We start from the raw sequence: 16,255 nt of genomic DNA, 5'->3' as shown, positions 1-16,255 counted from the left end.
ATTAGTAATGAAAATTTGGTAAATTTGATAACTTATATGGAACGGCTCATCAAGAACTTATTTACTTTAGACTTGAACACAACCATATTGTAGTCAGCCGGAAAGCAGGAAAACGGAAGACAATTCCACAGGCGTGAAGTTCTAAGAAAGAAGCTTTGTTCATGGAATCTACGTTTAGGTTTAGGCACAGACAAAGAGTGGGGGAAATTATTGATAATGTTTACAGCTAGACGAGTGTTTCTTGTGAAAGTTTGGCGAGGGGGGACCATAGATTGAAGCTCAGTTGAACACTTTCCATGAAAATAACGATACATCAGAGACAAACTCGCAACCTCTCTTCTGTGAGATAGAGGTTGCAAGGAGGAGAAAAGGACATCTCCTACGAGGCTACGCAGTCTATTTTGAACTCTATCAAGGCAGGACAAGTCCTTTCTAGCAGCTCCTGCCCAGATGTGGCAACAGTATTCCATCCTTGGACGTACCTGGCTCTTATATAGATAGAGAATAGCATCAGCAGTGAGATATCTACCGGATCGATAGAAAGATCCCACCATTTTTCCAGCGGCCTTGGCAACAGATTTGATATACGTGTTCCATTTAAGATCAGGAGTAATGGTCAAGCCCAGAAGCTTGTCGAAACTTGAGGCCTCCTGAAGACGAGAGCCATTCATTTCAATTGATGACAAATGTGGATTAGAATGTTGATGATGTAAAGAGAGAAGCTTGGTTTTAGATGCATTAAAAGTAACCAGCCACTCCTTTCCCCATTGTACTATGTGCTCAAGATCAGAGGAGAGAGAATTGGAGAGAACGAGGTCGTTTACTGTCTTAGATGTGGTACCATAAATGGTAGTGTCGTCAGCATAAATGTCTACAAATGATGTAAGGATATGATTTGGAAGATCATTAATGTAGATCAGGAAAAGAGTTGGGCCCAGGATGGATCCCTGAGGGACACCGGCATTAATACTGTGAGCTTCTGATTTTTGCCCCTCAGCTACTACTCTTATGAACCTATCAGAAAGAAATGATTTAATAATTGAGAAGACTTTTCCAGCTATACCATAGCTAGCGATCTTATGAAGTAAACCTTTATGCCATACCCTATCAAAGGCTTTAGATATGTCAAGAGCAATTGCCCTAGAAAGATTGCCACCGTCGAGAGATTTGCTAATCCTATGCGATATAACTGTAAGGACATCTGCTGTAGATCTAGCAGAACGGAAACCATATTGAGTGTCACTAAGAAGGTTATTTTTGTTGAGATGGTTGATTACTTCTGTATTTAACACAGATTCTAGCAACTTACTCATGACGCACAGGAGACTTATTGGCCTGTACTGAGAAGGGGATGAGCGATCTTAAATACAGGGCATACTGATGAGATTTTCCAGGGAGATGGGAAACTATTCTCCTTAAGACAACGTTTAAACAGTTTTGTAAGTATGTGCGCTAGTTCAGGTTGAAGTTTTTTGAGTACTATAATTGGAATACCATCAGGGCCAGTTGCTTTACTCAAATCAAGGTTTTTGATTAGCTTCGCAACATCACGTACAGATATACGTATATCACATAGCGTGTTTTCTGATACAGGAGGAAATATTGGGGGTTGGCGGTCTTGGTCGCAAAGGGTAGAATTAGTTGCAAAGTTCTTGACAAAGAGTTTGGCTTTGTCTGATGCTGACGAGATTACCTCAGGTCCATTGATAATAGTTGGGATGGAGCACACGCTTCTATTCAGGATTCTGTTTGCTATTTGCCAAAACTGGTGGGAACCAAGCCGCTGCTCAACTACTTTGGACTTAACAGATTGAGCATACAACTCTCTTGCGTTCCTTATTACTTTCTTACAATGGTTGCTGGCAGTCCTGAAAGCGGCTTTAGTTTCCATACATCTATTACGTTTGAAGCAGTGGAAAAAGTGATTTCTGTGCGCAATGGCAGCAGCACATTCTGGAGAGAACCATGGCTGGCTGTTAGGTTTTTGCTGAAACTTTTTAGAGGGTATGAAATGGTCAATACCTACAATTAACCATTCAGTCAGGTCTAATACTATAGAGGACACATCCTTTTTAAACATGGAATGCAGAGGTAGATCAGATATAAATGTACGGAAGCTATCCCAGTCAGCCTTAGTGTATCGATATACTGTACGATGAAGAGGTATGTCTGGGGACTTATTACATTTCATTTTTATCTTAATTGATACAACAGAGTGGTCGGAAGATCCAAGAGGCGACAGAACAGAAACTGAACATGGCAAGTTGTGAGAAAAAGGTCTAGTAGGCTCGCATACTGGCCGTCATTATCGGGCACACGGGTAGGTTCCTGAACAATCTGAGTGAGGTCATAGGCAATGGAGAAATCATGACAGAACCTCCCCTCATCATTGGTCTTGTTTGAGTGGGTCAACCATTCGACGTTGTGAACATTGAAGTCTCCACATACGTGAATGTTAGCTGAAGGATAAGTAGAAAGGACTTGGTCAATTTTCTCAGATATGCTTTGAAAGATAGTAACTCCGCTGTTGTGGGGGCGATAGAGAGTAAATATAAATGCAGTAGTGTGAGCTAAAGCAACCCGGAAGCACATATAGGGTAAGTTAGGATCTTCCCTGGAGATGTCCCTCCCACAAGGAAAGCTATCTTTAATATAGGCACATATTCCATGCCCATGGCGATCTTGGGGGTCAGATTTAGAAGTTAAGTTAGAGTATCCTGTAATTGCAAACTCATCTAGGGAAATAGCCTGTCCAATGCCAGTTTCACTTAAAAATAAAAGGTCTGGTTTAGTCTCCTGTAATTGGGTTTTAACCTCTGGAAGGTTAGAACGAAGACCCCTGATCTTGGAGAAGGAGACATGGTAGTAGGGGTCTACGTTGGAAGTTGGAGAACCGGGTTTAATCGTGTATTTTTTCTTGAAACTTGTCATGATGAAATTTTGGAATTTGTGGACTAGGTCGTCAGATTTACTTAGAGCAGGACAGAGAGGGGAAACTAAGAGAGAAAAAGAAACGAAGTCTTCAACCACATGGTATCCTTTTTTTTCTTTTTCTTCAGACGCAAGATCGAGCACACTTACCAATTTTCATACGCATTCAAACGCTGCTCCTGTTACTAATACAAGCACTTGCAATCCATCCTTCGGCTGCTGCTGATATTTTCATATGCACTCATATGCATTCTGTTGCAATTTTTCGGCATGTTGAAAGCGCATTTCCCTATTGACTGGGTTTCCCCACACAATTCTAACTGTTTTTGCATTTTTAAGGAACTAGTTTGCTGCATTCACTTATACGGTTTACAATCTCATCTCTTCACACACAGTTTACATTTAATTTGATATAGTTGCTTTGATATACTTCATTCTAATGTTGTTCTGTATGGTGATTAGCAGTGATTCTGCTTCTCTGTTTGGACGTTCTTTTCATAGACATGTCCAAATGCTTTTGTGATTCACTTCTCTGGTCAATTTTATGAACTGTCCATGCAGCTGGTCTCTTCTCATTTTTCTATTCTTGCCTTTCTGTTCCAGTTTCATTGCTCCCTGTATTGTTCATTTTGGCCATGTCTCTTGTTGCGATTTTCTTTTTTTAATTCCTTTTTTGTGTGATAAATCCTATTTACCCTTCTTTCCTTTTAAGGGATATATTAATATCACTGTGCAAAGTTATTAGTTTTCTAGTCTTCTAGTCCAGTTGCCAAGCTCTTCTTTTGTTCAGCCTATGAAGGGTCCAGAATATTTTACTAGGAACGCTGCCCATGTATTTATTCCTTCTGTTAAGTTTATTTTCTACTGTCTTTTGTATATTTTATTTTCCGGTTTTATCATCATTTCTCCTCCTCTTCTTGATCCTTTGCTGTTGTGCTAACTTTGAGAAATGTTCTTGAAAGGAAATCTTAATCATCAAGACCAAATTTGCATATATTACATTGCTGCTTATTTATTCGTTGCTGTTCACTATCTTAGTTTGTCTTCCATGTGCATTGCAGCTCAATCAATTGTAAATAAATAGTGCCTATACATATATGTAAATTAGATAGCAAAATAACGACTTGTGCCTGCTCAACTAACAAGACAAGCAGCAAAATCCCACCCCTTCACTGTTGAGACCTCTAGTTGCCAGAAAGCCTTCTAGTCTAATCGTTTCTTCCCTCAAACTGATAGACTTAGTAATTCTCTCCTTGTTTCCTGCTTTCCTAACTGTATTAATCTGCATAAGTTTAAATGTAATGTGAACAGATATCTCATTGCTATACTTCCTATAGTCTCCTGTTAGACACAATCTTAAATAGTAGCCCTTTATGTTCCAAGTGGCAATATGTCTTGTTTGGGTTAAAAAAATAAAAAAGCAATCTCTTCTACATTATCTATAAAGATATATAAGAAGTAGAGAAACTTATTATTTTTAGTTATGTAAGAATAACTTAACAATTATGTCACAGTTTATGAATTTTATAATAAAATCAAAGTAGAATGAATAATGATAGTGGTTGTGACCTGTTGGGTACTTTATATACTACACACAATGTTTCAAGCAAACTCCACCACTTTCTTAAATTTTCATTTGTTTTTGGTTATAACTTTTTCATTCATTTAAAATTTATAATAATTTGAAACTTACCAGGACTGGTGAGATTTGGTGTCAGCATTCACAGCTTCTCTTAAAACCTTCTCAGCCATTCGATCATTTCCTAAATTATGTAATACATTTCCCTAAAAACAAAAAGCACATCAATTTGCTAAACAGTTCAACAACATTTTATTTAAGTAGCAGATTAAATAAAATCAAGATCAATAAATTAAAGTGTCTGTTAACCATCACTGATTTAGAAACACCACTGAATAGGTTATAACCAAAGCTAGCCTATGACACTCTTTATTATTCTTTCTAAATTATCACTGCAATTGTTGCTGAGCTTTATAGTATTTTTATTAAATATTTTATGCAATATGTTGTTTGGTGGGAAATGAGTGTTAACTAAATTTTAAAATTTTTTTCCAAGTTTATCTCTGATCATACATAATATTAAAAGGAGGGTTGAACCAAATGATTTTCCTAGCTCTGTGTCTTATTTTTATTGTTATTATTAAGGGGGTATGGTTCAATGTATAATAATAAAAAAAAACAATAATAGAATACTAAACAATAACAATAATTACAATAATGTTAGTAACACACAAAACTGCAACTGCATAAATAAGGCAGAATGCCCGCTTGGACAACAATGCTTACAATCTGAAGTTGTCTACAAAACCACTATTGCACCAATAGAAAACCCAAATAATAAAAAATATTATATCAGGCTTGTTGATACCTTGTTTAAAGATCACTTTAGAGTCCACAAATGCTCCTTTACTAACCCCAAGCACTCAAACAAGACTTCCTTAACTAACCACTACTTAAGCCTAATCCAAAATAATCTTACACCCACCATAAAATAGGAAATTCCTCAAAAATCCATTACTTATAAAATAATTATTTATTTTTTATCCCATTAGTAATAATAATAATAGTCCTTATCTTTTATTCCACTAATAATTATAAATTTATAGCAATTTATCTTCTTTTCCATTATTAATAATAATAGTTATTTATCTTTGATTCCATTAGTAACAATTATATAATAGTCATTTATCTTTTATTCCATTAGTAATAATGAGAATAATAATAGTTATTTTTTATCCTATTAGTAATAATAATAAAATATTAGCTTTTTATCTTATTCCATTAATAATAATTATAAAACAATAGTTGTTTATCGTTATACCCCATTAATATCAATAATAGTAAAAATAGTTATTTATCTTTTATTCCATTAGTACTAATAATAATATTATGATTATTTATCTCTTACTCCATTAATAATATTAATAATAATAATAATAATAATAATAATAATAATAATAGTTATTTATCTTTTATTTTGTTAGTAACGATTATAATATAAGTTATTTATCTTTTTTTCCATTAGTCACTATAGTAATAATTATTATTTACCTTTTATTTAATTAGTAATAATTATTAAATAATAATTTTTTTTTCATTAGTAATTATTAGTAATAATGATAATAATAATTATTATTTATCTTTTATTCAATTAGTAATAATTATTAAATAATAATTTTTTTTGATTAGTAATAATGATAATTATTATTTATCTTTTATTCTATTAGTAATAATAATTATGGTTATTTATCTTTTATTTCACAAGTAATAATTATTTTTAATAGTTATTTATCTATTTTGGTCTCTCTTTCTAACTCCCTTGTATTTTCCCTTTCCCCCTCCCCCTTAACAAATAATCTTCTCTCTTTTTTTTTTTTAATTCATTTTTAATCCACTTCAATTTTTTCCTTCTATTCTTAATCTCTAACTACATATAATCTATATTTCTACCCCCATCCCGTTATTACTTTTTCTTTTCTTCCCTTTCCCTCCTCCCTTTCTCGTATCTATCATTGGGATTTTTATGCTTATTTGTAATTTAAAAGAATCTTCCTTCTAATTTATTTTGGCTTGGTTTGTCTGATGAGATCGGTAGGATAATTTTATTGTCCTGTTGATTGAAACAACTTGCAATGATTTAAGCAAAATCCCCAAAATTGAAAGAATAAAAACATATTTAGCTCAACTAACGTGTTGAGCACTTTTTTCCCTATTTTTTTTATCAAACATAACTCCTTTTATATATATATATATATATAATGCGAAAAGTATGACAGTTTTATATATATATATTCCTTATATAGTTCAAATTGTTACAAATAATAAGCCCAATGAAGTTATGTTTTCAGCTTCAGAGCATATATACTGGTAAGTTGCATTTCAATGGTCAAAGGAAAAAATAAGTTCAGTCATAATTTTATTATTATTTTTTTAATTAAAATTTAGGTGAATACCTTCAGTATAATTAAAATGAAGAAAATATAGGTCTTCGTCTAAATTAGAATTTAAAAATAATAAAATAAACGAAAATTATGAAGGTGGACCAATTCTTCTCTATCACTGGAATGTAATTTACCTATATATAAAGTTATTAAAATATATATGGCAATATAGCTACACAGAATTTTCTAAATTTCATTCTACATAAGGACTCATGAGGCTAAAATGCTAGACAATCCTTACGGCGATGAAACACGGAAAATTCTACGCTGATCGATGGCGAGATATATTTTCATAATTTACTACATTGCTGTACTCATGTATTGAGCACTGTTGATGTAAATACTAAAAAAAATATGAGAAAAGTGAAGTTTACTTACTAAATGTTCCAGACTTTTGACATGACCTGGATTTATAGAGATTGCGTTTTCAAAACAAACTTTCGCTTCATGGAACCTCTTTTTATGTTCATGAACACGACCTTTCTGAAAAGTCACAAAAAAAAAATGTATAAAAAAGGAAAAGGTTCAAAAGGATAATTTTTATGAACTTTGATAACAACTTTGATACGACAAAAAGAATATTAGATCACAAACATCTTTATTTTAAGAATAAAAAAAAAACAATTCTCTCCAAAAACAACCAGAAAGGGAAATTTTATATTTATAAAATAATAGATTCTGTCGATATTCATGAGATAATATCAAATGATGAACTGCCATTCTTATCATGTTGTTACTTTACAATATTTCAGCCGCTTTCTTCTTCTTCAGTTGCCTATTAAGTAACATTGAACCAAGCCAGTACTAAATGGATGATCATTTGGGGAGTCCAGGTGCTGTATACAACAAAAATTATATAAAAATTCAAGTCAATTTACAAATTAATCATATACTAAAACAATTTTTGTATACAAAGGCCAAACGATGGTTGGCATGCAATAAAATCCAAAAACAATAACAACATTTGCCTGTTGTAGTAAGAAATTCTTCAAAGAAATTCTAACAGAACTCTTTATTCAATCTATTTACTTTGAGATTAAGTTGGACCACACTATGTTATTTAAGCAACATATTAAAAAATCCCCAAGCCAAAGTCATCCCTCATGATAACATGCAGAGATTTTATATGCCTTGTTTATAGTGAATACAAGAAAAAAAAATAATTTTCAAAAGGTGGCAAATTGAAAATCTTTATAATGCCTACTTCATCTTGGAAACTGCTCATGCATAGAAACTTGATCTTAAGAATCACCACTTCGATGCCTCCATTCAGTCTCGAAAGCCAAAGGATACCCATGTAGGAGCAGCTGCACATTATATGTGAGGCAAGGGTTGCACAATCTCAAACCAAACCTCTCCTGAATCAGCACTGCTTGAGTCCAGTGGCAAGGAGAAATCTAGGACAACTGAAAACAATGCTGAGGTAATTGGAGAGCACATACAGCACCTGGAAGTCCCAAATGGTCACCCATTTAGTACCGACTAAGTTCGACATTGCTTAACTTTGGTGATCCAGCGGGAACTGATGTGTCAATGTGATCATGCTGCACAATCGCCACTGGATATTTAAGAACCCTGATATCATCATCCCTATTCCCATAATAATATTTGGTTGAACGTCAGTTTTACATGTTTGCATATATTTGACAACTTTTAGAAACTGAATTTCAAACTAACCTACCTCTGACCAGGTCTTTATCCTTCTTTCTATCAAATCCATCCTTAGCACTTATGTTTTCCTTGGCTTCCTCCTATGAACTGAAACTGCTACCTCAACTGTTTTACACCTACAAACGCAAGAACTCTCACCCATTTTATAAACATAGCTATGGCATCAACGTCTACTCTTCTGTACATATTTCATTATACCGTCCAGATTTAATCTTCCTCTCAGGTCATCAGATCTACTTGTCTTTAAGATTTACATTACACATCCATTGTATCATTTTTACATCACTTCTCTCCAATGGTCATTGGCGAGCTTTCATTTCTATACATTTTCACACTGCATACACATGCTTGGTTGATGGTGATAATGCTCTGCTGGTTAGTGATGGCAGAAGTTCTCTGAACATAATCCATCCACTCTTTTGCAATCACATTTGCTCCACCCTAAGGAACACCAGTAAGGGGAATTTTTGACAGCTGAGAAAGGACATCAGATTTGAGATTTCTTGATGTTCATTGCGGTGTTGTTGAAGAGAAGTTCTATTAATATCCTTGCGAGATTACAGAATTGTACAAAATACATCAGCAGTCCGAATAATTCAATACAAATTTAAAGGACTATTATCATATAAAGTATGTCAAATATATTTATGTATTTTTTATCTGATCAGTAGGAATAAATTTCTAAATCTTGAACATTGTGATAAATGGAGAAACCCATTTATAGATATGTGACCATTCAATCGGTGCCTTTACCAATAAAAAGATGATTTCGAAATTAAGCCAATGAATAGACCAACGGATGGATAGTGGTGCAGAGTCAAATGTAAAATATATATGGTTTTATATTTTACATGATTGCCGTAAGAAATTAATTTCCAAACAAACCTATCTCTGGCTAAGTCTTTATTTCTCCCTCTCTCCCTCTTTCAAATCTATGCTTAGAACTTTCTCACATATTTTCAATGGTCTATCCCTTCAAACTGACACTGGTCCTGGATATGACCTTAAACTATATCCGATAGTGAGGCCTCAGCTTGGGGGCTTTGGAGAGTGTGAAGCCACCCTTTAATTGCCATTGCTCCCAGGTCCACTCTGACCCGGACTGGTGGCACCTGTTAGGGTCCCAACTATGAGTTAAATTGAAACTTAAAAAAAAAAAACAAATATACTCTATTAAAAAAATTTTCTTCAAAATCACTGGATTCGGCATTAAATAACCTGAAAAAGGTTGATATGCCATAAAACAAAAACAACCAACCAATCAAACTGACACTGTTACTTCAACTGTTCTACATCCACTAAACCAAGAACTCTCATTTATCCTTTCAATGTGATCACATCAAAGTCTACCCTTTTGCACATATTTCCCTATACTGTTCAGATTTAATCTTACTCCAAGCTCATCAGATCTAAGCCTGTCTTTAAGACATGTTTAATACACAGCCATTGCATTATTCTCATATCATTTCTCTTCATACAATACATGTCATCAATCCTCACTGGTCTGGTTTTACTCCCATCTATATATATATATATAAGCGGATGTGTCTAACTGACGAGCCCAAATGAGGGCGAAACTCGAGTCTTGGACTTCCGGTTCTTTGACTGTCATGGCTCTTGTGGGCTGCGACGTTGTTTGGCTGTGGAATTTATTATATACATTCTCTCACATTCTGAAAATCCTATCATAAGTTGCTCGCTTGGTTAGTATTGCTGGATGGCATCGTCCTTTCGAGTTAAAAAACTCCTACTAGTGAGACATCAGCTTGGGGTTATTAGCTGGTTGGATGACCGCGTCCCTTGTTGAGACGTAGTAGGTTCATTTCACAGTCGGATTTCGGCGCGGTTTGCTTGATCTGTGTTGGTTAATTGAAATTCTTGTGTGCAGGGCGTTTGCTCAGTTGGTAGAGTGCTTGCCTTGCATGCAAGAGGCTCGGGTTTCGAATCCTGAGTTCGGATGTGTCTAACTGACGAGCCCAAATGAGGGCGAAACTCGAGTCTTGGACTTCCGGTTCTTTGACTGTCATGGCTCTTGTGGGCTGCGACGTTGTTTGGCTGTGGAATTTATTATATACATTCTCTCACATTCTGAAAATCATATATATATATATATATAAAAGGCAAAATGTGTGCGCACATTTTTTTGTATGTCCAGCAAATGCTTCTTTTGGGGGAAGGGGGGGGAATTTCCGTGGGGTAACTACTTTTTAGAACTTTTTATATACCGTGTAGATTGTAATATCTACAATTTGTGAACGCGCGTCATGTCTAGATTTATTTACATCAACTTTTACAAAGTTCTTGCTATTTCAGCTCCCCTCGTGTGTGTTCGGCTTTTTCGTATAAAAGCGAAACTAATCTAAAGCGAAGACAGTGTTCCCAGTTTTCATGCTGGGAACGTCCAGAAAGCAATAAAACTTTATCAATGCGGGGGAAGCACAACCCCCTTATATCAGACAATTGCTATTCAATTCGGACAATCCCCTTTTTATGGGGAGCTGCCCCCCCCCAACATCTTGGGGAAAAAAACCCAGCCAAAATTGGGTAAACAAACCCAACAAAACTGCCTCACAGTAAAAGTTAACTGCAGGATTTCTATTTGACCTCATTAAATTCACGCACCTGTCAATTCAGTTTTTAATCCTTAAATAAATTCAAACGTTTTTTTTTGTTACTCTCCCTTGCTGGCCGAGCCGTAACATGTCAAGATTTTTTCACACTTTATTTTCCACCTTCAATTAAGGCTTCTGGTTCAATCCTACCTACCAAATTTTTTTTTTCCATCATGTTCCATTTCTTTTTTTTTTTTTTTTCCGAATATTTGTTTTCATCTATCCCCCTAACACACACACCTCCAAACACCCGGGCAACCCCACTAGTTTATATATATAAAAGGCAAAATGTGTGTGTGTTTGTATATCTTGCAAAAACTTTCGACAGAGGCAATGGTACCTGTCCAAACTGGTATCATTTTAAACCTTGACCTTTCAGATAACAAATATAAAAAAATTGGCCAAAAAAACTAATTCCTTCACCCTCAACTGGGCAGTTTTCTACAGGGAGAGGTTATTTTTTATTTTTTTTTTTTGCATCACCATTTTTTGCAAGTTATCATATCGTCATATCAGTTTGATTGACTTTACTTAATTTCAACGTTGTGAACTTCTGGTTGGACGATGGAGCATCGGTAACGTGTCAGATTTTCTTACACTTTCTTTCCCGCCTTTGTGTCATGGGTTCGAGCCTGCCTGCCTACCACAACTTTTTTTTTTTTTTAAACAGCTCTCTCCATCTTACCCCCCCCCCGACACTAGCATTTTTTTAACACCTCCTTCACATGGGCTGCCGACTGTTGTTTTGATTTCTCCCCCCCCCCTCACTACTACCACTTTTTTTTTTTTAACACCTTTTTTTTTCTTTTTTCACACACCTACAAACATCCAAGCAATGCCGGCCACCCACGCTAGTTACATATAAAAATAAAATGTATTACATATAATGTTACCAAATATATTATGTCTGTGTTAGATTGGTGTAATGGATAATGTTGTAGAGTGCCGAATCAGATAAAATTACTTCTATTCAATCTGTAACAGAGTATGGCAGCTGCAAATGCTGAGCCATGTGTGAAGAAAAAGACTATAAAAAGAATGTGTGGACAGACCGATGACCACATTCAGGATGTTCGAGAGAACAGAGGTCAGAGAGAAAGAGCACAATCATTTTTTATTTGCGAAAGTACCTGGAAATAAATGTTGTTACAACAAAAAAGAAGTTAATTTATTACTTATCCTATGTCCTTTGCAACATGTTGGCTCCCGGGTGTCTACATGTTAACACCTGTGTAAACGTATGTAACATTACAAATCTGTATATTTAGCACTTAAAACTTGCTAGACTGTTTTACAGAAGAACAGTCTTTTATAAAGACGGACATGTCAAAGTCTTTCAGGAAAGTAAAATGGAAATATTACTTTAATTATTTGGATTATCCAGACTACTATTCTCATCTTGGTTATTTCAACACATTTTAGCTAATGGAATTTCCGACCTTCTTCAGGTACAACGTAAGGAAAAGAGAAGACATAAGCACAGAAGAATGGTAGAAAGTAAGATGTCTAAAAAAATCAGTGTATATGTTGTCTAAGTAGACCTAGAATAGAATTAAACACAATATGGGAACCAATAATTTTAAATAGAAGCCCATTAAAAACACACATACATACATACATACATACATATGCATATATCAATAAGAATTTGAAGAGTAGAAAGTTGACCATGGGTGTACTTTTGGCAGCCTTCTAACTCCAGCTTCCCTTATTTTGTCCTTTAGTTCTCACATTCTATGAGCAATGTTTCTGACAAAGGGGGAAGAATTGCTATTTTCTGGGTCAGAATATATCCATTTAATACTTATTGTTGGCAAGTTTTTGACCTTGATTTAATTTTTTTGCCTCTTTGCATTAAGTGGCTTCTGGAATGATTTCCATAAAAAATACTACTCATCTAAAGAAAATCCATACTAGAATTATCCACATGTACTTGTGGTGCAACAGTTAAAGGTGTTGGTTAACAATCAGTTAACCAACACCTTTAACACTCTTTTGGAGTTGAAGGTTCAATTCTTACTACAAATGATAACAAGTAAAAAATAACATAATAATGCAGTTAAACTTCTATCTGAGCATGCGAACAAGAACAATCTACTCTCATCGATAAAGTAAATATAAGTTCAGTTCAAAATTTTGTATATATTTAATATGAAGATTGCCAAGTTTAAAAAGATGCAGTTGAAGAAAGTCGCTGGTTATATCGGTTGAAATTTGTGAAAATAACTAAAATGAGAATAGTAGTCCAAATAATAAAAACAAATTATCAATCCTCATCTAAAAAAATTCCAAAATATCTTGCTAATGCTATCATATATATATATATATATATATATATATATATATATATATATATATATATATATGCAAACACAACTACCCAGTGTTGCTCAGGGCAAAAGTGTAACTTATTAAAAACTTCTATTTGTCCCTTTCTCCTCTGCCTAGCCCATTCCTCTTTAGCTGGACACACACACATACACACTGCTCTGAAAGAAATAAACATTATACCAGTTGCGATAGAAAAAACTGGCCTAATAAAAAAGAATCTTCAAAAATACTTAGAAGCAATCCCAGTAAGACCGAGCTGTAATGAAATAGAGATAGCAGTCATAAAGGGAACAGTGTCTATTCTTAAAAGAGCCCTCGGATATAAATTCACATCATAATGGAATCAAGTGTAAGATCCAGGAGGAGTTAGCTCCCTTGATCTTTTAAAACTAACTGAAGTAAACTTTAAAAAAAGAGAAACAACTATAAGCAAATGGCCAGTGCAGTTTCTGCCATTCAGCGACTGAGAGCCCAAGCCGCCTAATATCTGGATGCCTCCTGTTATCGGCAGATGGTTTTTACATTGTTCGCCACAACAAAATATGTAAATACCTCCATTGGAAGATCTGTGGAGAGATGCAACTTGACAGATCGTTGAACATCTGGGAACATGAAGCACCACTAATAACAAATGGAAAGGTGACAGTGTTTTATGACAAAGATATACAGGCGGACAGATGCATAAAAGACAAAGCCATCAAGCTAGACATTGTAATATGGAACAAGGCCGAAAGAACTGCGCGCATTATTGATGTCACAGTCTCAAATGACTTTGGCCTTAATAGAGCTGAACAGGAAATGATAAAAAATATCAGGACTTAAAGAATGATCTAAAAACGACATTGTCTCTGAAAGAAATAAACATTATACCGGCTGTGATAGGAACAACTGGCTTAACAAAAAAGAATCTTCAGAAAACTTAGAAGCAATCGCAGTAAGACGGAGCTGTAATGAAATACCGATACAGCCATAAAGGGAACAGCATCTATTCTTAAAAAAGCAATCAGATATAAATTTAAACTGTAATCGAATCAAGTGTTAGCTCTAGGAGGAAGCCCCTTGATCTCTTAAAACCAACCAACGTAAAATAATAACTCTTTTTTGAGGAATGAGCATTTTTTTCCCAAATTAGTATATAATAATACTGAATCCCCCCCCACCACCGGATGAAACCTTGACCTCCAGAGAATGAACATTTTTTTCTAAATTTTAGATATTATTCATCTAGGGCATTGCTGATTAAAAAAAACAAACTTTGTGGGGTTTTGTTTTGTAGTTTATGACTTTTAGCTGCACTTTATTTAATAGATTCAAAATAAAATTTTATGAGGGGATATAATATTTTATGTATCAATTTTCAGTATTTACTTAAACAGTGCTCAATAATAACAAGATAAATAAACAACTAAGGCTGATTTCATTCTGGTTTTGATTCTAGCGAATGGTGCCCAAGTCATTTTTTTTTTTTATAACTTTTGAAATCATTACTATATATTTGATAATAATCAATAGAGAATTGGTGCTATAATAAATAAGAAATCTGTATGAACTAAAATAATATTTATACATATTTTACAACCGGGTAACACAGGACAGCCTGTTAGTACACACACATATATATACGAAATAGAAAATGATCACCTTTAAAGAAAGGTAGCACAAAAATCTCTCAGCTTATCATGGTCATAACTTAATTTTCCTCGATCATCCTGAAGAAGTACATCGAAAATGAGGACAAAACATTGATACTTTTCTAATGCTATAGGTTTTTCTTTTTTCTTTCCCACATTATATATATATATATATATGAAATAAAATGGAGGTGGAAGGACCTGGATACTCAACGTTTCGCCCGATTTATGCGGGCTTCTTCAAGAGGGATGGTCATTGACGAGAGAGTCGGAGGATTGGGGCTATATATAATGATGGGGGAGAGCAGCGTGTTTTCCTTATGTAAATTAGATGTCATATATACATGTATATACATTTTTTTTTTTTTTTTTTTTGAGAGAAGAACTAATTAGAGTAAACTAGTGTATTGGATTACGTCTAAAAGATAAAATATCGTAGAGATTAAAAATTGTGTTTGGAAATATAGCGGTGATAGATTAAATAAATAAAATGACACGAGATTACGAAAGAATCTTTTTTTTTTTTTTCTTTTTTTTTTTTTTTTTTTTTTAAATTAGAAATAATTGAATTGGGATAAAATAGCACAGTAACTTAAAAGATGGTATCTAAAAATAAGAATAGGTGATAAAATGGAGTCTAAAAATAGATAATGATAAAATACAGTAAATAAGTAAAATAAAAATAAAATTAAGTGACATTACGATTTTTTTTTTTTTTTTTTTTTTTTTTTTTCGCGTTTAACCGGTGTCTAAGTTGTTTTCTTTGATAATTATTTTCGACAGAAAGGGAGCAACGTGGAAAAAACCTTTTCTTTGCTTAATTATATTGCTGGAATGGGAGATTATAGCTGACTCAATTAAACGTCGTGTGGATCTGTTATGTATGTGTTTAAGGAAAGTTGCTTTGTTAAAATCAAAATGGTGGTCGTTTTCCATGATGTGACAAAATATGGCGTTGAGTGTATTGTTGTTTTTTACATCTCTTTTGTGTTCATATATTCTTTTATTTAAATTACGTTGAGTTTCTCCTACGTATATTTTTCCACAATCAAGGCAGGGTATGGAATATATTCCGGCTTTGGTGTTAATGTTGGTGTTAGTTATAATTTTACGTGTTAG

The 16,255-nt window shown here is 34.1% G+C and overlaps 1 protein-coding gene across 1 annotated transcript in view; it reads right to left on the bottom strand.

Annotated features, from left to right (window-relative positions):
• Nucleotides 1–16,255, bottom strand: part of LOC145293874 (tetratricopeptide repeat protein 7B-like) — a 197,870-nt gene that overhangs the window by 38,189 nt on the left and 143,426 nt on the right. The window contains exons 18-19 of the mRNA XM_080140624.1: nt 7,270–7,374; nt 4,625–4,716 (exon numbers count right to left, since the gene is read on the bottom strand). Of these exons, the coding sequence (XP_079996750.1) occupies nt 4,625–4,716; nt 7,270–7,374 (197 nt within the window). The remainder of the gene's footprint in view (nt 1–4,624; nt 4,717–7,269; nt 7,375–16,255) is intronic.

The sequence above is a fragment of the Euprymna scolopes genome, chromosome 15 (assembly GCF_053919585.1).
Source record: "Euprymna scolopes isolate OS-2025 chromosome 15, ASM5391958v1, whole genome shotgun sequence".
Classification (NCBI taxonomy): domain Eukaryota; kingdom Metazoa; phylum Mollusca; class Cephalopoda; order Sepiida; family Sepiolidae; genus Euprymna; species Euprymna scolopes.
The sequence above is the reverse complement of the archived record's forward strand: the minus strand, read 5'-3'. Positions and strand labels throughout refer to the sequence as shown.